We start from the raw sequence: 20,702 nt of genomic DNA on the forward strand, positions 1-20,702 counted from the left end.
ATAAGATTTGGTAAAAGGGGAAAGTTGAGTCCAAGGTTTATTGGACCGTTTAAAGTTCTTCAAAGAATTGGGAACCAAGCTTACAAGCTCGAATTACCCGAAGAACTGAATTTAATTCACAACACTTTTCATGTGTGTTATTTGAGGAAGTTCACGGGAGAAGTTCCCGATATAATTCCAATTTCTGAATTAAGAATTGATGAAAACAAGAGGTTAATTGAAGAACCAGAGGCAATTATTGACCGTAAGACTAAGAAGCTTCGACGCAAGATGGTCGAATTAGTGCTTGTCCGTTGGAAATATACGAATGGGTCAAATCTCACCTGGGAAACGGAGAGTGACATGTTAAGTCGCTATCCGCATTTGTTTGTTGAGGTGTGATTCCAGGGACGGAATCATCCTAAGGGGGAGAGAATTGTAACGTCCGCGTTTCCAGGATAGGCATTTTCGTTGATGTAATAGTCTAGGTTAACCTTTGTAACCTGTTTTGAAATAATAAGAGTGTATTATTTGTGTATTATGTGTTTCGTGCTTAATTGCTTAATTATGTGATTTGATTAATTAAGAATAGAATAAGCGTCAAAATTTAAGTGTAAAATAAACTCAATATCTTTGCATAAAGTCATAGTGGTCGAAACAAGGATTCTGAAGATATAAAGAATGCCGAAATCCGAGTTATAACGAAGAAGTTATGACCTGTCGAAATTTCGCGACAGAACCGACAACGCTGAGTGACGTAAAAAGTGAAATTTACGTTAGAGCAATATTTAGCCTTAGCTGTCTAAACGAAAGTCGTAGAGTTCGTTAAACCGAGAGCGTGCATAAAAAGAACGCCCAAATCTGACTTCGTATGAGGAAGTTATGATTTTCTGAAGTTTCGACATAGCGGTATGCAGCCTGAATACTCGATTTGAGATCGAGCGGTTTTTAGCCAAAGCAATCTAAACGAGAATCGACGATCTCATTGTTAGTAACGAAACGATGAAAAGTTAGGCGAGAACGGACGTCGGACGAAGAAGTTATGAATTTATAACAGAGTTTTCCTGTCCGGGCCTACTAAAAATAAATAAAAAAATCAAATCAAATCAAAATTTGCCAACGGGGTCTAAATGAAAGTTGTAGATCGTAGTCTCACCTACGCGTAGATATAAAGAACGTCGAAAACGGAGCTCGTATGCGAAAGTTACGCAATTTAGAAGTTTGACAGTCAAATTACGCCGAGTGTAATTTGAGTATGCCCAGCGTACTCAGAAGGGTGCAAGTTGCCTGCCCAATACTCGAGTGCCACCAATTGACGCATGCAGTGACGTCAAAGTACGCCCAGCGTAATCCCAGACTCCCAGCCTATAAATAGAAACTGAGATCAACCATTTTCTCTTGTTCAAACTCTTTCTTCTCTCTAGTTATTGCCTCGATTTGTGTGCCAATCATATCCCGAAGCCCTAGTATCATTCCCGAGCCCCAAAGCAAGATCCGAAGTCTCGAGGATCCCGAAGAGCGTTATTCTCGAGCCGCACCCTACCCGCGAGGAGCCCGGTTTTTGTGAAAATCTTCCAGATCTACGGAGAAACACTACTTCTACAAGTCGTAATGTTGTTCAATCATCTTTTGATCAAGTGAGTGTGTGGTTACTTTCTTCCAACACAATATTATGAAGTATTTTACATAAAATACGTGCTATGTGTATATATTTTGTTGTTATACGTGTGAATGTATATTCACTCTCTTCTATCTCATAGATCTAATTTATTCTCTGTGAAATACGTGTTATGTGTGTGTGCCTCATATGTTATGCGGAATACGTATTGATTAAAGCATGCTATGCAGGTTTTTAAACTATGTATAAAAATGTATATTTTTATCTACTAATATGTTGGGTAGAACATGGGTAGATAGTCGGTGTATAATAAACAGATGAGAGGCCTCGTTGTTGTTTCGATTTAGTCATCTAGCGGAGTTTAGATGACGACCACGGACTTTTCTAGACAGTCTCGTGGATCACTAGCAGGCTCGCCACCTGTAGGTGTTAATGGACTTGGGTGTTCATTCGTTGTACTCCATCCCCCTCATGGTTGCCTTATTTGACATATATTACCGGGAAACCCCCGAAAGCATGTGTTTGTCGCCCCGATGAAATATTCTTAGACTAGGTCCCTTGTGTTAGTTATTTTAGGGACATAAGGTGAGAATAACGGGAATGTGTAATTGAGTTATTGTTGGTTGATGAATATTAATTTAATTATTTATTGTGGGTTGAAAACCCTATATGCTCACTAGGCTCCCAAGTCTGACCCACTCAGTTTCTTTGTATTACAGGAAGTGGCGCGAGGGTATAAGATGGATAATCATCAAGTTATTTTGTTTACAAGTCTGTATATGTATATATTTGTTGAATGACTTGTAATGTTATCGTTTATGCTTTATGATCTGTATCGGAACATGACATCCCGAGTTTTGATTATATAATGAAAATACATTTCTTTATGAAATGCTTTGGTAAATATTATTTTATCATGTTTTGTTTTTGGGAACAAATTCCGCATATTTTTTAAAATCAAGCGTCCTAAATCCTAACATATCTCAAGCATAAAAATGTTTTTAGGGTGAACTTTGTTTATATTTTATAACTTTTCGTCAACATTAGTTTTAGATAACTTCTATGCATTTTTATTATTGAAACTTCATATGTACCTTGAAAAAATTAGATATTGGTTGTACTAGTTTAGGTTTAAAATAATTTATAATACAAATCAAATATGTATGTTGGAGGTCTTTTATGTGAAACATTCTTATACTCAGTGGAATAATGAGTATTGGTGGGATGGTGTCTATCTTTTCCGACCTCAAGTTTTTAGGGTATGTTAATATTGTCGTTTAATAGTATTACACAATAACATTCTTATTTTTCTAAAATGTGGAATTTATTAAGATGAGAAATTTTATCTTTTGTTACTATCAATCTTCTTATCCGTTTAAATGATAACAATTATCATATTATCATTACTAAAATACTATTATATTTTATTAAATAAATATTAAATATTATACATATCATTATTTAATTGGATAAGAAAATTTATAGAAACAAAAGTTAAAACAATATTTAATTTTTCTAGTAAAAACTAAAAGAAAAACTAAAATCAATTGAAAAATGAAAATTACAAATGGATAAGCCAAAAAAATTGTACTTATAATTAAGACTATAAATAATGAGATAAATTAATTTGAGATGGGATGGTTGTTTGATATCTCTACGGTTTATCCCCCGTCCCTCTTCACCCACCCTCAAGAGTCAAGACTCAACTTGTGCCTATAAAACCTCACCTCCCCGCCGCTATAAATAGAACCCCTACTCTCTATCTCTCCTCATCGTCAGGAGTTGTGTACTTGAATTTCCCAAACACAATAAAACAATACCACAAATGTCCATTGAGATGACCAAGTGCCATACTACTACTTTGAAAAGTGTGTATTTGTGAAAGTCGTCCACATTAAAATCTTGCCTTTCACTCAAAGGAAGAGAGAGAAAGAAGTAAGTGTGTGTGTACACACATCGAAACTAGATACTTTTTCATCTCTTCTTCCTATTTGATCTTCATCAATCATCACGCTCATCGCTTACAAAAGAAATGGTGGCTTTTTCTCTCTTTACTATCGTCTTTATATGCTTTTGACCAATCAGAAAACTGAAAGTTGACTGCTTTTGTCAAATTCGTCACTGATCTTGTATAGGGTTTCTTGATTATGTGATGCAGGAAGTGGAACAAGAACTGGATACATGGGAAGGTTATGTGGATTGGAAGAACAAACCTGCTAAAAGAGGTCAACATGGTGGGATGCTTGCTGCCTTCTTTGTGTTAGGTAAAAGTCAAAATCAGAATCAAATAAACCCTTTTCACTCCATTAGTTTCTCGATCAATTTTTTACATATTTGATATGGGTTTTTGTAATCTTGATGTGGGTCGATCATAGTTTTGATCGGTGATTGAAAATTTTCTTGCTTTTTTTTAGTTGTGGAGGTGATGGAGAACTTGGCTTATTTAGCAAATGCAAGCAACTTGGTGTTGTACTTGACAGAACACATGCACTTTTCACCTTCAAAAGCAGCAAATAATGTCACAGATTTCATGGGAACTGCTTTTCTTCTTGCTCTTCTTGGTGGCTTCTTATCTGATGCTTTCTTCACCACTTACCACATCTACCTCATAAGTGCACTTGTTGAGTTCCTGGTAATTTTCCCTCTTCTCTCGATTGATTCTCACATGAAAATTGTGATTTGATTCATGACTATACAAATATTACAAGATACCCTTGTTCATCGGATAACGAATTAACAAATATAATCATTCAGACATAACAAATAACAATCCCCTTTTAATGCTAATTAACACCAATAATTTTAGCATACCATCATTTTTGTTTTTCAACCTTCATCTTTTTAATAAGAGAACATATATCGTAGTTATCAAATGTCCAAGATTCTATTCGTTTACACAATTTACGCCTGCTTCACATTCTTTTCTAGATTTACAAAATATAACCCTTAGATAATCAAAAGTACTGAATATTGGACTTACCGCAATTCAGTTTCTTAAATCTTGTTTGACCAAAAAACCTAAACTAAATTCAAAGATTCCAAAACCCGATAATGGAAAATTTATAGAAAATAAAATATCAAGTGGGAAGAACATGGGTTTGCTTTGAAACTTTTACTTTGCTTTTATTTATCTATATATATAATGTATATATTGAAAAAATTTTATATAAAATAAAAATGAAAAAAAGAGGTTGCTTTAAAACAGCATAATTTCCACATATATGTGGCAACTTTTGGTAGATCCGACAATTAAAATAATAGCCCGCTATATTTGATAAGTGGGAACATGTGAATCAAATCTGTTGTTGGCTCATTCCCTTGATCCTACGCTATGTTAGAAAATTAGTACAAACCTTTAATGCACTTGTTACATGTGTTACTCGCCACTTTAGCAATAAATGCGGATCTAGAAATCAATCAACATCTATATTATGGTCAAATAATGTGTGTAAATGTGTTGTTTTTTTAATATAAAATATCAGTTAATAAAGTTTAATAATACTACTAGTTGTAATAAAATGTTGTTAATTAGTTATATAGTAAGTTAGGGTCTTATCTAAGTAAACTAGGTTATTTTTTATTTACACTCGGTTTATTATATTGGTTTGTTCACCGGATGTGGCGGTTTTATTTACACTCGGTTTATTAAGTGGCTTATACTCATTTTATTATATAATATGTAAATTCAAACGTATACCATAGCTTTCTAGCATGAGAGGTTGGCCGGGGTTTGGTTTGTATATGAATTTAATCTTATAATTCAAGCATAATCTTGATTTATATGGACCGATATTAAAATAAAAATATATTGGTACAAAGAATGAAATAAATGTATCTTTAAAAACTTAAAGTAAATATAGGAGCACCCATATATTTTAGAAGAAATGAATTAATCAGTTCAAAACAGGTTCCCGTGCTTATCAAATCAATTGATTTGACAAACGTACGAACTATTGGTTTTCCTTTCTAGCTAAAAACAACAATGAATAATTCAGTTCTAATTAATAATCAATATTTTATTGCATAAAAATAAATTATACTAATAGGAGCGTAAAGAATGTGATCATATTCTTTTTCTGATAATTAGAATAGTGCAATCATACTATAATCATTGCATTCCGTACAATAAATGTTTGCCTTTATAAGGCTGCCAGAGTACCAGCATCAAACCTCATTGTGGTCTAACTGGCCACGAAGCATGAATGTTAACACCATCCCGATCCTCTCGTTGTGTTGACCTGAAGCCATGGTCATGATCTCTTGTGCTTCCCGCCAGAACCCATCACGACCAGTCTTCTTCTCTCTTCCTTTCTTCTTCTCTGTTGCAAGTGAAATCCACCACCACCATAATCACTATGTGATGAGTATACCGACTTCTTTATGGAAGGAAGGTGGAAGGTGATGATGCTGAGGTACTTCATGGTTCGTTGCCGGTATAATAGATGGTCTAATTTGAACATTCACAATAAAAAAAATGTTATTATATATATCCTCTAAATAGTTATTATATATATCCTCTCATTCTTATAAATAGTTAAATCATAGGGTACAAAAACTCATTCACTCACACTAGGCTGAGCATTTAGACAGGTCTTACTCTTAGATCATACAGGTTTACAAAAATTGGTAGAACTTGGACATGACATGTTGATGCTTATTAGGTCTAGATTTAGTTCTGATTCTCGATTCTTGGACGTAAAAGTGATCATTTAGACCAAATCGAATTGACATGTTTTGAAGAAATTAATTGACCTTGCACTGGGCCTAATAAGACTTACCAGGTCGAAGTCAATTTTCTGGTCCGAAGATCCAAATGCTCACCCTTAACTCACATAAGGGGGTACACAAAGCAAGTGGGGGTAATTAGGCTAAAAAAATCAACATGCCAATTCAAATAAACATACTTTTTTCAAACTAAAATAATAAAACATATGTCTTAAGGCAAATTTAACGGATAGTTGGAAGCTGATGATTGATAGTTGATGGTTGGAAAGTTAAAGTTGTAGTTTTTATATATGTGTGTGTATAGGTTCAAGTTCATTTGAGATCATATTAATGTTGTGAGACTATGAGAAGCAATCTAAAAATAATTTTAAAATATAAAATAAATGGAAAAATCCGAAAATTCTATTTTTAATTATTATTTGTCACTTTTTTTACCTAAAAAATAAAATAATAAATAAATAAATAATACCGTTTTTTTTAAATACGGGAAATATTCTAATACAATATTAAATTGTAAATACTCTAATATGATTTTTAAAATGTTAGAATATTCTATACATTTGTCAGATATGTAAAATATTTTAATATTTTACTAAAATATTCTAATATTCTACTATAATGTAAAAAAAATGGTATTTATTTAGTTATTTTTTATTTTTTCGTATTTTTTTATTTATTTTTTGGAAAATATAAATCTAAAAACTCTATAACATAACCAAAAGTAATAATAATAAACAATAATAATTCAAGTTTTTTCATCTAAAAGTCTCACATGTATAACATCTGTTATTTAGAATACAAAATCCTAGAATACCTTTTATTCGGATTTGATAATTTGACGTCAATTTTGGATACTATCAATTCTCCTTATACAAATTAGATAATACTTTTATTTCAGATCATAATTAAGTGACATAGACAACTGTCATTATATAAATATAAATATAAACTCCATAATATAGTTGACTTTTATAACTCTATTGAATCTAACAAACAAAGCGTATAAAAAAAAAAACTCTGACACATGGAACATGATATGGTTTCTTTTCTTTATATAATTGAAATTTTATATCAAATAAACATTCAATACGCATAGAACAGAAATCATTAAAAGTCGGATAATAATAATAAAGAATAATAATTCAAGTTTTTTCGTCTAAAAGTCTCACATGTATAACATCTGTTATTTAGAATACAAAATCCTAGTATACCATTTATTAGGATTTGATAATTTGACGTCAATTTTGGATACTATCAATTCTCCTTATACAAATTAGATAATACTTTTATTTCAGAGCATAATTAGGTGACATAGACAACTGTCATTATATAAATATAAACTCCATAATATAGTTGACTTTTATAACTCTATTGAATCTAACAAACAAAACATATAAAAAAACTCTCACACATGGAACGTGATATGCTTTGTTTTCTTTATATAATTGAACAAATAAACATTCAATACGCATAGAACAGAAATCATTAAAAGTCAGATAATAAAATTTTAATTAGTCAAAAACATTTTAATTTTTCTCTTTTAAAAATTGGTTAATGAGTTTCCATGTCGGATTAGGATATGAGTGGGGTTGCACACACGTGTTTGGGTCCCAGTATTTATATATCAAGACAACACCGAATTCGATCACATTAATGTTTGTCTCTCTTCGACGGATAAAGAGAGCGAAACCACATGTTGCATCTACTCTTGTGACACGTAGTACCATAAAATATTGAGTATTTATTGTACTTATTCTCCACGTATCCAAATAAATACAATAATTAGATATTACGATAGAAATGCAAGTGTTCATATATACAACATCATTATCACTACAATACATGTGATAATTATTATTATAAGTCATTAGTCATGGACATGATGTTACAGTTTAACAAAAAAAACAATTGTACCAAAATAAAAGCTTATAAGTTTATGTACAACCAGATTTTTTTTGTGGTTTTGTATTTAAACCTTTTATTAAAATAATAATAATAATAATAATAATAATAATAATAATAATAAAATAAAAATAAATATTTGCAACATTAGAACAATAGAAACACTTGTCAAACTTCTTGAGCGCATAGTAACATACTAACATTGATGCAAACATTGTAAACCAAATAACCCGGTTTAGCAATTCAGATTTTTTACAATATTGGAGTCAACAATTAAAAGTTAGGTTGTGTTTGGATCACCACAGCTAGCTGATAAACTAATTTATTTTTCGAGTTTTTTTATATTGTCGTGTTTGGCAAGCTAAAAAGTAGTTTTTTGAAAAGTTACTTACAATAGCTAGCTTTTTAGAAGCTTTTTAAAAATTTTCCAAATAAATCCCTTAATTAATTATAGAAACACATACTCCTACATGTTCTTTTATGTAATTTTATATATTTCAGCTAGTTTTACCAAACGTTATTTTTTATCAACTAGTTTTTCAGCTATCAGCTAGTTTTTATTTAACAATTAGTTTTTCAGCTAACAGTTAGCTTTTCGGCTAACAGCTAGCTTTTCGGCTAACAGCTAGCTTTTCAGCTGGTACGTCAAACATAGAATTAATAAGTTAAATTTGTTTGAATGACGAACAAGTTATGATCAAACTTAATTACTATTCACTATCTTGAACACTTAGGTTATGTGTCGGGTTTTATTTGCACTCCAACAATATGTCGACTTTCTGTTATTTTGAATTGAACAGGGTCTTGTAATACTAACAATACAAGCTCGTTCTTCATGGCTACAACCACCTAAATGCCCTTCTAACCCAACAACTCCATGCCAAGAAGTCCATGGTGGTCAAGCCGCAATGTTGTTTTTAGGGCTTTATTTAGTAGCACTTGGCGTCGGTGGCATCAAGGGATCATTACCCACACATGGTGCAGAACAATTTGATGAAGACAACGTTAATGGAAGGAAACAGAGATCAACGTTTTTCAACTATTTTGTGTTTTGCCTAGCTATTGGTGCTCTTATCGCTGTTACTTTTGTTGTTTGGATCGAAGACAATAAAGGATGGGAATGGGGTTTTGGAATCTCTATGTTGACTATTTTTTTGTCGATCCCTGTCTTTTTAGCTGGTTCTAGCCTTTATCGCAACAAGGTTCCTCGTGGAAGCCCTATAACAACTATATTCAAGGTTATTCAATCTTTTTATTTACCCAATATTCTTTTATATTAAAATTTTGACTTTGTCAATTGTTGCGAAATTAACCTTAGACTATTGTAACTTTTTAAATAACGATCTTGAAATTTGTTGTGTTTGAATTTTGAACATCAGGTTCTAGTTGCATCGATGTTGAACACTTGCATTGTGAGGAACCCTAGCAACGCCATCGCGAGTATCTCTCCTCCGACATCAAATAACCGAGGACAACAAACGATCAACCCCACGAAGCAATCGGAAGAACCAGAAACTCCGTCGTCAAGCCTCAAGTTTCTCAACCGGGCGGCGATGAACAAACCGGCTTGCAGTTTCCTTCGATGTTCGATCCTTCAAGTTGAAGAGGTCAAAATTGTTCTCAAAGTCCTTCCAATCTTCGGTTGCACAATCATGCTCAACTGCTGCCTAGCACAGCTCTCCACTTTCTCCGTCCAACAAGCCTCCACGATGAACACCAAGATCGGAAACCTAAAAGTTCCTCCGGCGTCCCTACCGGTTTTCCCGGTGGTGTTCATAATCTTACTAGCACCGATTTACGATCACGTCATAGTCCCATTCGCCAGAAAAACCACCAAATCGGAAATGGGGATTTCGCATTTACAGCGAATTGGGGTCGGGCTACTCCTCTCGATTTTAGCCATGGCTGTAGCAGCTCTAGTTGAGATCAAACGCAAACGGGTCGCCACAAAATCAGGCCTCGACACTCACGAACCACTACCGATTTCATTTTTATGGGTCGCATTTCAGTATTTGTTTCTGGGATCTGCAGACTTGTTCACGTTGGCCGGATTACTCGAGTTTTTCTTCACCGAAGCTCCGATATCTATGCGATCTTTAGCCACATCGTTGTCGTTCGCGTCGTTAGCTATGGGGTACTACTTGAGTACAGTGATAGTGTCGGTTGTGAATAGCGCCACCGGGAACTCTGGCCACCCTGGGTGGTTGTCCGGCGACAACTTGAACCATTACAATTTGGAGAGATTTTACTGGCTGATGTGTGCGTTGAGTGCACTGAATTTCCTTCATTATTTGTTTTGGGCCCATCGTTATAAGTACAGATCTTTAGGGGTCTGTAACTGAAATATAGAAAAGTTGAAGGTGTATAGAAGAAACTTAGCCGAGCTAGTTTCAAGCTCATGACATACATTTTCAGCTAAGATTTGTATATAACTGCCAACTGAGAGAACTTGAGGGGTTTCTGCGAGCATATTATGCATGTTCATTTTACACCCTTTATCTTTTCCTATCCTTTAATTATCTTTAAATATCTTTTTTTTTTCATAAAAAAATAAATTTGTCGTGATCGATCATTCGTTCTTAATACTTTTTCTTCTCGTTTTGTTGTTATTTGTCATATGGGTATCATATAAGCTACAATGTGGATTTATAACTTCTAAAGATTATGATACGATAAGAAATCGTACACTATAATAAATAAACAATATTATAGCATATAACCGTAAACAAAGAATGAATATATATATATATATATATATATATATATATATATATATATATGTGTGTGATTTTATATTAAATCTATTAAGCCAATTTGTTTACTCAAAATATGAATTGGGTTTAACAAAAACAAGTGCTTTTGCACTTATTTTATAATAAAAACTATGTGGATATATTTAAATAAGTTTATTGATATTGAGAATTTAACAACAAAAGGGGATGTAGCTCAGATGGTAGAGCGCTCGCTTAGCATGCGAGAGGTACGGGGATCGATACCCCGCATCTCCAAAGTTCTTGAAGTCTTGTTGCATTTTTGTTTTTGTTTTTTAATTCTTTTGGAATTAAAGTCTTTTTATTCGGCAATATTATTAAATTAAAAGAAACTTGCATATGTATTGGTTCCACTGTTCAGTTTTTGAGACTGAAATTAATGAAGTAGGTTTAGTTTTCGACTTCATTATTTTTTCAATATTAAATTAATTATTATATCTTTTTTAATAAATGAAATAATTTTATTACTTGTCAATTTCTAATGTATTGTATGTTTTTTTTTCATTTTAATTTTTTTCCACTTATTATTTTATGGTTTTTTCATTATATTAAATTTCACATAATATTTAAATATAATAATAATAACATATTAGTTTCATTAACACATTTTATTTCTAATTTCAAATTTACTAAATTAAAAGCTCATTAGTTTTCTTTATTTATTTATCTGAATTATTTGTTTAAATTTAAAAAAAAAACACTTTAATCTTAATAATTTAATATGTTTCTCACATTTTTTTATAAATCCAAACTTGTCAAATGTTTAGAATTTTTTTTAAAATAAACTCATATAATACATTGGTCTCACACCTAACAAAAAATTATATATCACTTGTTCGCTGAACATGTAAACATCTTTATATTTTGTATTTTATGATTATATACCAGGATTTACTGTATATCTTCTTGACAATCTAATAGTATAACATTTAACACTTTGTTTAAACATGAGATTTTTTGGAAACACAAAGGCCATTTATCCAACTTTGTGTTGATTTGTATTAGTTGCAACGAAATTGTTGGAACCATACTCTTAGCATAAGATCATCCACAACCTTTAATAGAGTTTATTTATTTTGTCACATCATTAAAAGCTATTTTTATAGATTTTCTCAATTGCATATGTTTTTTTTCTAAACATTTAAAATTTTATTCTCATCTATTTGAAAATTTTTATAAAACACCTTTCTTTAATTTGCGGTTTGTAGGCAAATAAAACTTTTGCACATTTTTTTAACCAAAGAACATGATTTACATCTCGATCAAAAATAAATCAAGTGAAAAAAAAAAATCAGAATTGATTGATATATTTCTCGAATAGTATAACATCTAACACACGTGATTTGAACCTAAGATTTTTTGGAAACACAAAGGCCATTTATGCAACTTTGTGTTAATTTATATTTAGTTACAACAAAACTCTTGGAACCATACTCTTAACATAAGATAATCCACAACCTTTAATAGACTTTATTTATTTTATCACATCATTAAAAGCTATTTTTGTAGATTTTCTCAATTACATATGTTTTTTTTTCTAACCCTTTAAAAGTTTATTCTCATCTATTCGAAAAGTTTTATAAAACACCTTTCTTTAATTTGCCGTTTGTAGGCAAATAAAGCTTTTGCACATTTTTTTAACTAAAGAACATGATTTACATCTCGATCAAAATCAAGTGAAAAAAAAATTGGATTGATTGATATATTTCTTGAAACAAATAAAAGATAAAACACATATCATGGATCAACTAAACTCTTTCATCTCTAAATATTACTAAAACAAAACCCTAAATTGTTCATTGAAGAAACATCAACCATTTACTCTCCACCTTAGCTTAAATTGTTCATTGAAGAAACATCAACCATTTACTCTCCACCTTAGGATCATTTTGCTGACATCATCCTCACCCAGCATAATACACGCGCCTCCCCAATAAAATTTCCTTCTTACGATTCTTTCCTTTGTTCTTTTGTTTTCTCTCTAAACAATCAACACAATCAGCTCCCCTCAAACTCAATACATATGAACCCTAACCCCTTCCTTCTCCTTCCTGCTGCCGATATGCATAACCCCATCGTTCCCGATTCCCCAGCAACTCTCCGCGTCGACCATTTGTCGTTCATTACCAAAACAAAAGGCATTGGTTACACGACTTGTTAAACAGGGAACCCGAAAGACGACATTAGCAATCGGCGATGGAGCTAACGATGTCGGAATGATTCAAGAAGCCGACATCGGAATCAGTGGAGTTGAGGTAATGCAAGCGGTTATGTTAAGAATTCTGTAAAAAAAATCCCAAATTTGATGCACAAGGGTATGTCGTATATTGAATATTTGATTGATTTTGTTGGTTTAATTTTTGCAAATATGCTATTTTTTCTATAAAAGCATCGTATTTGGAACCACGATTTTCTTGTATGAAGCTTATGCATCATTCTCAGCTCAACCTGCGTATAATGATTGGTATTTGTCTCTTTACAATGTCTTCTTCACATCGCTTCCTGTCATTGCATTGGGAGTATTTGATCAAGATGTATCTTCTCGATTTTGTCTCAAGGTATTGAAAATTCAAATATTGTATCTTTTTTATTTAATGGATTTAATAGAGACAATACTTATTAGGGTTTTTTTCTTTTTGACTTATGAAAACCTAGAAGAATGTTCTTTTCTCTATTTGGGAAAAGCTTTGGGCATTTCGTACAAGTTGTAAAGAAAGATGTCGATTTTCTCAAGAAGAATTTCACTCTCCTTCTTGGCCTCGGCCTTATTATCCAGGTTTTGCTTATTCTCACTTTCTTCAAAAACAATTATTTTTCAAGGGCAGATCAGTCATTTTGCTTACAGAAAATTTGTTGAATTATCATTTGCCTAGAAATATCCCAGAACAGAATATACTACTCATTTTGTTAGAATTTTAGTAATAAAAGAGTAGCACCTAAAGGATTTCACTTGTGACTTGCCTATTGAGGGGTCCACAACCATTATTTTGAAGGGTGTATTGGTCACTTTGCTAAACGAAAGTTTCCAACCTGGGATGCTAATTACTTATTTTGTATTTTTGTTAGAATGCAAGTAACAGAGTAGTACTTAGGGACAAATACTCTTCAAAGGGAAAAGGATTTACTTAATGAAATAACTTATTTACAATGGAGGATCGCAGGTGCACAAGAGGAGCTCCAGAAATGCCGAATTGAGAATCCCCATGTTAGTTTGCAACTTCACCAAACCTTTTTTTTTTAAATTCACCAGTTAGTGTCAGTTTACTGTTTTTCTTTTAATTAACTTTATCGTTTTGAGGTACCAACTTGTGACATGTTATTTCAGGTCTGAATTTTATTATACCTTAAAGTCAAAACCGGAAGATGTTACCCCCAAAGAACGTTGGCGGAATAAAAATCTCAAGGTTAGGTGCATATATATATCTTTAGTATTATGTTGTTGAGGGTTTGAGAGATAATGTTCTCCCATCCCCCTTTTAAAATTTTATTCCTAATTTATCACTGGTAAAACTTCATTTCACTTTGGACTTTCATCATATAACATGTAGAACTGATCCAGGTATTTTCCTTGCATTTTCATTCTAGCTTTGAGCAACCTGGATTCAACACCTGCAATATGATTAGAAAAAGGTACAATTAACAACACACCCTAAAAATAAGACTTATTACCCAAAATAAAAATTAAACATTATGTACCTTCTTCATCAAAAAGCACTTGATTAATAATAATATCTCAAATTTAGTAAGTTCCTCAACCAATCTCTCTGTCTCATATAACGACAGAAATTCAGGGATGCATACACAAACAAAAGTTGTCAAATCTTATCACAAAAAAAGGTCAAACATTTTGATTTTCAATTGTCGGTTGACTTTTTTGAATTTTTACCGGATCTTTGAATTGTTTGTTGACTTTTTCAATCACATCCTTCATACCCTCAATCGTTCCAAGAATTGCATCCTCCCCCACCTCATCTCCAACACCTATCATTTTTCTAAATTACAAAATGATGAAACCACGTTGCATGAAATGAATTTCATAAAGAAAGTACGTTGCATAAAAATGAGAATTAATGGGCTTAAAGTAGGTTGCTATTCATGTGCCCTTTAACGTTTTGTTTTTAGGAGGTGGATCCCAATGTGGAGAATGAAAAAGAAGAAGGGTATGTCGTATATTGAATATTTCATTGGTTTTGTTGGTTTAATTTTTACAGATATGCTATTTTTTCTATAAAAACATCGTATTTGGAACCATCATTTTCTTGTATTGGGGTTATCTTCTTTAAAGCTCACTGGTTTGCTCCGTTTGATCTTCAATTTCTTCTCCTCTTTTTGTGTTTGGGTTTCAGTTTTACTCCATGTTGATTTTGATTTCGATATATATCATATAAGTAACAGTTGAACAAGAACTCATCCATGGAGTTTCTGCCACCAATGATCACAACAACACAATAAGAACAGGTTAATCCAAAGTCAAACACCCTTTTGTGTTTTTCCAAATCCATTTTCAATCAAACAAATCATAACTCTAGATAGATTAATTTCCTTGGATTCAGGAACACTGTGGAGTACAGTTGCTCACATCATCACTGCAGTCTAATCTTTCATGTACGTATTTGTACGTAGTTTCTACAATGTGGTTACAACCTCAACTTGTATGATGTAATAAATTAACTATGCCTCTTTCTCAAATGTTTTCAAAGACATGTTTATTGTTCATGTATACAACACTTTATCCATACAGAGCAATTTAGAAATCAAATTGTTACCATAAAGAAGGCAGGAGGCTACATGTGAATATTCGGGCAAAGAGTCTCAATATTTAAAAGATAAATTAGATTACACATGTCAAATAGTCTCAATATTTATAACTGTTATGTATAGTCTATCAACACTTTACCATCCATGTTTTTAAATTTATAAATACGTAATGTATTAAATATGATTACACTATACTATTATTGTTGCGTTAGATTCATTTATTCTATTCAATATGATAATTTAAGATGTTGTAAGCACTTAATCGATCAGGGGCATTTTAGTAATTTTGTCGAAGTTTATTAAAATATTATATATTTATTATATTTTTTTCCTTATTCTACAAGCTTTTCAAATTTACATGTCAAAGAGTCTCAATATTTATAACTGTTATGTATGGTCTATTAACACTTTACCATCTATTTTTTTAAATTTATAAATACGTAATTTTTAAATATGATTACATTCCAGAATCTTTATGTCATATCAGCATTTAACCAAATTTATATTTTTCTACATTTTGTAAATATATTAAACATCTTATATAAGATGTTTAATTTCGATATCAACCATATTTATGAAAATATTGAATATTTATTATATAATTTCTTATTCTACAAGTTTTTCAAATTTACAGTTTTTAATATGGTAAATATTATTTTAAATATGGTATGATTTTATTTATTTTTCCTTATTCTACAAGCTTTTCAAATTTACAGTTTTTTATATGGTAATTATTATATTTTAAAAGATAGTATGATTTTATCTATTTCTACTTATATTTGATATGTTATACTGATATTATTTTGGATATCATACCGTATATACAACATCTTTTAACTATGGAAATGATATTACATTCCAGAATCTTTGTGTCATATCAGCGTTAACCAAATTTATATTTTCCTATATTTTCTTAAAATATATTAACCATCTTATATTGATATTATTTTCGATATCATACCAAATTTATGAAAATATTGTATATTTATTATATAATTTCCTTATTCTACAAACTTTTCAAATTTACAGTTTTGAATATGGTAAATATTATCTTAAATATGGTATGATTTTATTTATTTTTGTACTTATAGTAGATAAGGTATATTGATATTATTTTGGAGATCATACCATAATTAAAACATATCTTAAGTATGGAAATGATATTACATTCCAAAATCTTTATGTGATATCAGCATTAACCAAATTTATTTTTCCCTATAAATATACTGTCTACGATTTTTCATTACAAATCAAAATTCTCTCTAACCAAGTATCCCCTTCCATTGCAGATAATAGTATTCCATGGCATCTGACAATGCAGATCAGGTCATCTTTGATAAGGTTGCTGAAATCAACGCATCTAAAGAGTCTTGGAACATACATGTTAAAGTCGTCATGTTTTGAAAGCCGACCTATATAAACAATCCTAATATGGTTGCAAGCCTGGACATGATTTTAATTGACCAGGAGGTACTGTTTTTACACCATTTGTTTTTTAGATTATCAATTTCTTATGTTATCTCTATTCAAAAAAATTTAAATTCAATTTTTGTATGCTTTTTTACTTCTATTCATACAATTTTAATAATCAACTGTATTATTTTTTAAAATAAACTTTAGTCTATGTAATGAAATCTCTTATTGTTCCTTTTTTTTAATATTTTTTTTACATTTTTTTATCTTTCATTGTCACCTACAGGGAAGTAGAATTCAAGCAACAATAAAAAAAATCTTATTCCTGTATTTGAATCCCTATTCGATGAAGGAGCTGTCCGGGAGATCAGTAACTTCGCTATGGCTAGCAATGAAAGCGAATACATGCTTGTCCCTCATAAACATAAAATCAATTTCTACAAAACCACAAAAGTTCGTGTATCCAATGATTTTTTTTGATACAGTAGATCCTTATCATTTTATCTCTTTCCCATATTTGCTAGCCAGGAACTTTGACACTCGTGTTGCATTTGGTATGTTATGTTGTTAGTTTAACTTATTTCTATACTTCAATTTTTAATGTAATACACATTTGGATTATTATTACTAATTTATTAAATTTTTTCACATAGATTTTCTAGGTGAAGTTGTGTCAACTAATCCCATGCGAGTCATTGTTGAGTATGGAAGAGAAAAGAGGTTAATGAATCTGGTTGCTCAAGATTTAAGGTACACATTCGTATTATTATTACACATTCTCCCGTTTATATTTATCTTTTCATTAATAACCACCATGCATATTTAGTGGTACGAGAATTGCAGTCGCTTTGTGGGGCAGTTTTGCAATGAAGCTGAATACTTACATTTCACCACATAATAAATACACTGCTCCTATTATTATCCTGCAACGTTTGACGAAACTCAAAATTTGGGGTGGTAGGTGTTTTTTACAACAAATTATCATTTCAACTTCAAAGTAATTACTGACAATATTATTTTACTTTTTTCTTCCAGGTCAACCTCAAGTTGGTAATTGTTTGTTTGGGTCTAGATTGCATATAAATGATGATATGCCTCAGATTTTGGACTTCAAATCAAAGTATGTTATTTACCATTTTTAACACATTTATCTTACTAAATCATTACTTATGTTGAATAACCTCACTTTTTTGTTTATGTAGTCTTAATGCTTTGGATACGAATGTTGAGTCTTCTAGCCGTACATCCCAGCTCAACTCAGATACCGTTATGGCTAATCCAGAGGATTACTACCTCCGTTTTCAGATAAAAAACATTGATGAAATTCCTGATTTTAATGAGGTTTACTTAACATTTTTATATAACAGTTTCCGCATTCTATTATTGTTTTGATTTTATATCTACAATTTATATGAAATAATACTTTAATATGTTTCCTTTTTTTTCCTATATATGAAACAGAAAGTTGGTTTAACCATTATCGCTACTATCATTGGTTTTGATATGGATGATGGTTGGTATTCATTTTATTGTCGTGATTGTTCTAAAAAAATTACTAAAAATGATGATGATGTTGATGCTAGCCCTTTTCACTATGATGGTTGTGCATTTGTCTCGGATGTATTTGGAAAGTAAGTAATTATTATCTCTTTGACTATGCATGTATTTTACATTTTTCATATATTTCATTGTGTACGTCAAGCTAAATATAAGTATTATGGTGTAATTTTTAGGATTAGGATAGTAGTTCGTGTGCAAGATGAAAGTGGCTCTTCTTCGTTTGTATTGTTTGAGCGTCATGTAAAAGATCTTATTCATCGTGGAAACCAATGGTTGATGAGAAACACAGTCTGCAGTTTTGGCTTTCTTAAGGTTTTTGCAAGCTTAATAAGCAAGTCATCTGTAGCCATGTTCAGTCTTTCCATATTCAGATCAAGCTATAATTCAATTTGCAAAGTGTTAAATATAATATATTAGGGACAAAAACTTATCATTTTTATTGTTTACAATATACCTCAGTAATCCCTCTCGGTTGATATTCCCAAGTATCCGATTTCACCATCTTCTTAACCTTGCACCTGTTGTTGATGTTGATTCTCTGAGTCCCTCACTGGCACCCGTTCATCCGTTCATACTACTATCTGAACCTCCGTCCTCTATTGTTGCCGTCATCTTCACCAATTTCTTCTGTTATTTTCCACGTCTTCTTTTCTCTTCAAAATTACATCTTCAAGATCATCTTCAAGATCAAGTACTTTATTCTTTTCAATACTCTGTCTTCACCGTCTTCGATTTATACTCTGTGTATTATAGATTTTCAATCAGATTGTAACTTTTAAGTTATAAATAACATCGTTCCTAAAATATCTAGGGTTCATAATGTCAAGTTATTTTCGTTTTTAAGTTTAATTCATTAATATCATATTAAATATAAATATTTATATGTGTAGTTTGTTTTTAAATTTTAAATCAGTGTCTTTTGAATTCTATTTTTTTTAAATTGACGTCTTTCAAACTGTTGTTAAACTTTGTAATTTTGCAATCTTAGATTCGGGTTATATATATATATATATATATATATATATATATATATATATATATATATATATATATATATATATATATATATATATATATATATATATATAATTTCAAACAATATTTGTTTTTTGTCCCGATAAATGGCTCTAACCACAATTGTTAATTGTAGCAACTCTTCGTCATCGATCATCTACTCCGAAAATGAAGATTTCCTTCATAATTTTGATTTCAAAAGTATTGCTGATCTCAAACAAGTACATCGGGTATATATACATCACTTTCATTTACAATATATAATTTTTTAGAAATTGGTTTTCTATTATTTATATCTTATTCCTTGATTATTATTATTTTATACTAAAATTTAAACTTCCATTAACATTTTTTAGGAAAAAATTTTAATTGTTGTCGGTACGATTAAGCAACTATGTGCTGAAGGGGAATGGTACTGTTTTACTTGTATTAGATGTCAACAAAAAGTTGTGAAACAAATTTTAATCCATCAAGATCAGTCTCAAGATAAAGAAGTTTTTTATTGTAACACTTCAAGCTGCATAAACAAAGTTATTTATGTTGTTCCCAGGTTTTGAAACTTATTTTATAAATATTATTATATTGTTCTGTTAAATTATATAAATTTATATTACTAAATATGTTTACATCAATGCTTTGAGTTTTAAAATCACCATTGTAGTTGAAGATATTACCGGTTCAGCGTCACTTACTTTATATGATTCTGACGTAATATATCTTATAAGAAAAAACGCACAAGAGTTGGTTCATGAGTTCTATAAGGTTATACATCTTAACTTCATTTACATAAAACAAAATTATTATTTTGTATATCTATTTTTATAAACATTCTTTTTTTTTAGGTTGGTAATAATGAAATTTATCCATCTGCTCTAAATATACTAATGGAAAAAAAGATGGCGTTCAAAATTCAAATTACACATGACAATTTGAATAACAAAACAGAAGGTTATGCTATCTCA

General features: G+C 31.0%; 3 protein-coding genes and 1 non-coding gene across 12 annotated transcripts; all 4 read left to right on the plus strand.

Moving 5' to 3' along the window:
* Nucleotides 1-3,298: 3,298 nt before the first annotated feature.
* LOC145008219 (protein NRT1/ PTR FAMILY 4.6-like) lies at nucleotides 3,299-10,715 on the plus strand. 2 transcript variants are annotated; one of them, XM_078966847.1, is made up of 5 exons: nucleotides 3,299-3,632; nucleotides 3,756-3,861; nucleotides 4,012-4,229; nucleotides 9,025-9,462; nucleotides 9,604-10,715. In XM_078966847.1, the coding sequence occupies exons 1-5, from the start codon at nucleotides 3,630-3,632 to the stop codon at nucleotides 10,564-10,566; spliced, it is 1,728 nt and encodes a 575-aa protein (XP_078822973.1). In that variant the 5' UTR covers nucleotides 3,299-3,629; the 3' UTR covers nucleotides 10,567-10,715. The 2 variants fall into 2 exon arrangements, with proteins under 2 accessions (XP_078822973.1, XP_078822972.1); XM_078966846.1 differs by lacking the exon at nucleotides 3,299-3,632 and having other exon boundaries at nucleotides 3,750-3,861.
* Nucleotides 10,716-11,159: 444 nt separating this feature from the next.
* TRNAA-AGC (transfer RNA alanine (anticodon AGC)) lies at nucleotides 11,160-11,232 on the plus strand. Its single transcript has one exon. It is a non-coding gene; the product is annotated as a tRNA-Ala (tRNA).
* A 1,699-nt stretch (nucleotides 11,233-12,931) lies between these two features.
* LOC145012404 (uncharacterized) lies at nucleotides 12,932-17,153 on the plus strand. Of its 8 annotated transcripts, none has more exons than XM_078971207.1 (9): nucleotides 12,935-13,553; nucleotides 13,651-13,771; nucleotides 14,157-14,200; nucleotides 14,321-14,399; nucleotides 14,555-14,625; nucleotides 15,118-15,155; nucleotides 15,391-15,453; nucleotides 15,549-15,600; nucleotides 17,043-17,153. In XM_078971207.1, the coding sequence occupies exons 1-8, from the start codon at nucleotides 13,414-13,416 to the stop codon at nucleotides 15,590-15,592; spliced, it is 600 nt and encodes a 199-aa protein (XP_078827333.1). In that variant the 5' UTR covers nucleotides 12,935-13,413; the 3' UTR covers nucleotides 15,593-15,600; nucleotides 17,043-17,153. The 8 variants fall into 8 exon arrangements, 6 of the variants coding, with proteins under 6 accessions (XP_078827330.1, XP_078827329.1, XP_078827334.1 ...); XM_078971206.1 differs by lacking the exon at nucleotides 17,043-17,153 and adding an exon at nucleotides 15,737-15,964; XR_013664474.1 differs by lacking the exon at nucleotides 17,043-17,153 and adding an exon at nucleotides 15,737-15,964 and having other exon boundaries at nucleotides 12,936-13,553; nucleotides 15,549-15,654.
* Nucleotides 17,109-19,143, plus strand: LOC145009710 (uncharacterized). Its single transcript, XM_078968351.1, has 8 exons — nucleotides 17,109-17,223; nucleotides 17,453-17,720; nucleotides 17,820-17,916; nucleotides 17,993-18,123; nucleotides 18,202-18,286; nucleotides 18,369-18,507; nucleotides 18,628-18,797; nucleotides 18,900-19,143. Exons 1-8 carry the CDS (start codon nucleotides 17,185-17,187, stop codon nucleotides 19,141-19,143), a joined length of 1,173 nt encoding a protein of 390 aa, XP_078824477.1. The 5' UTR covers nucleotides 17,109-17,184.
* The last annotated feature ends 1,559 nt before the right edge of the window (nucleotides 19,144-20,702 follow it).

Source organism: Lactuca saligna, chromosome 8 (genome assembly GCF_052625555.1).
Source record: "Lactuca saligna cultivar CGN05327 chromosome 8, ASM5262555v1, whole genome shotgun sequence".
Taxonomy (NCBI): Eukaryota; Viridiplantae; Streptophyta; class Magnoliopsida; order Asterales; family Asteraceae; genus Lactuca; species Lactuca saligna.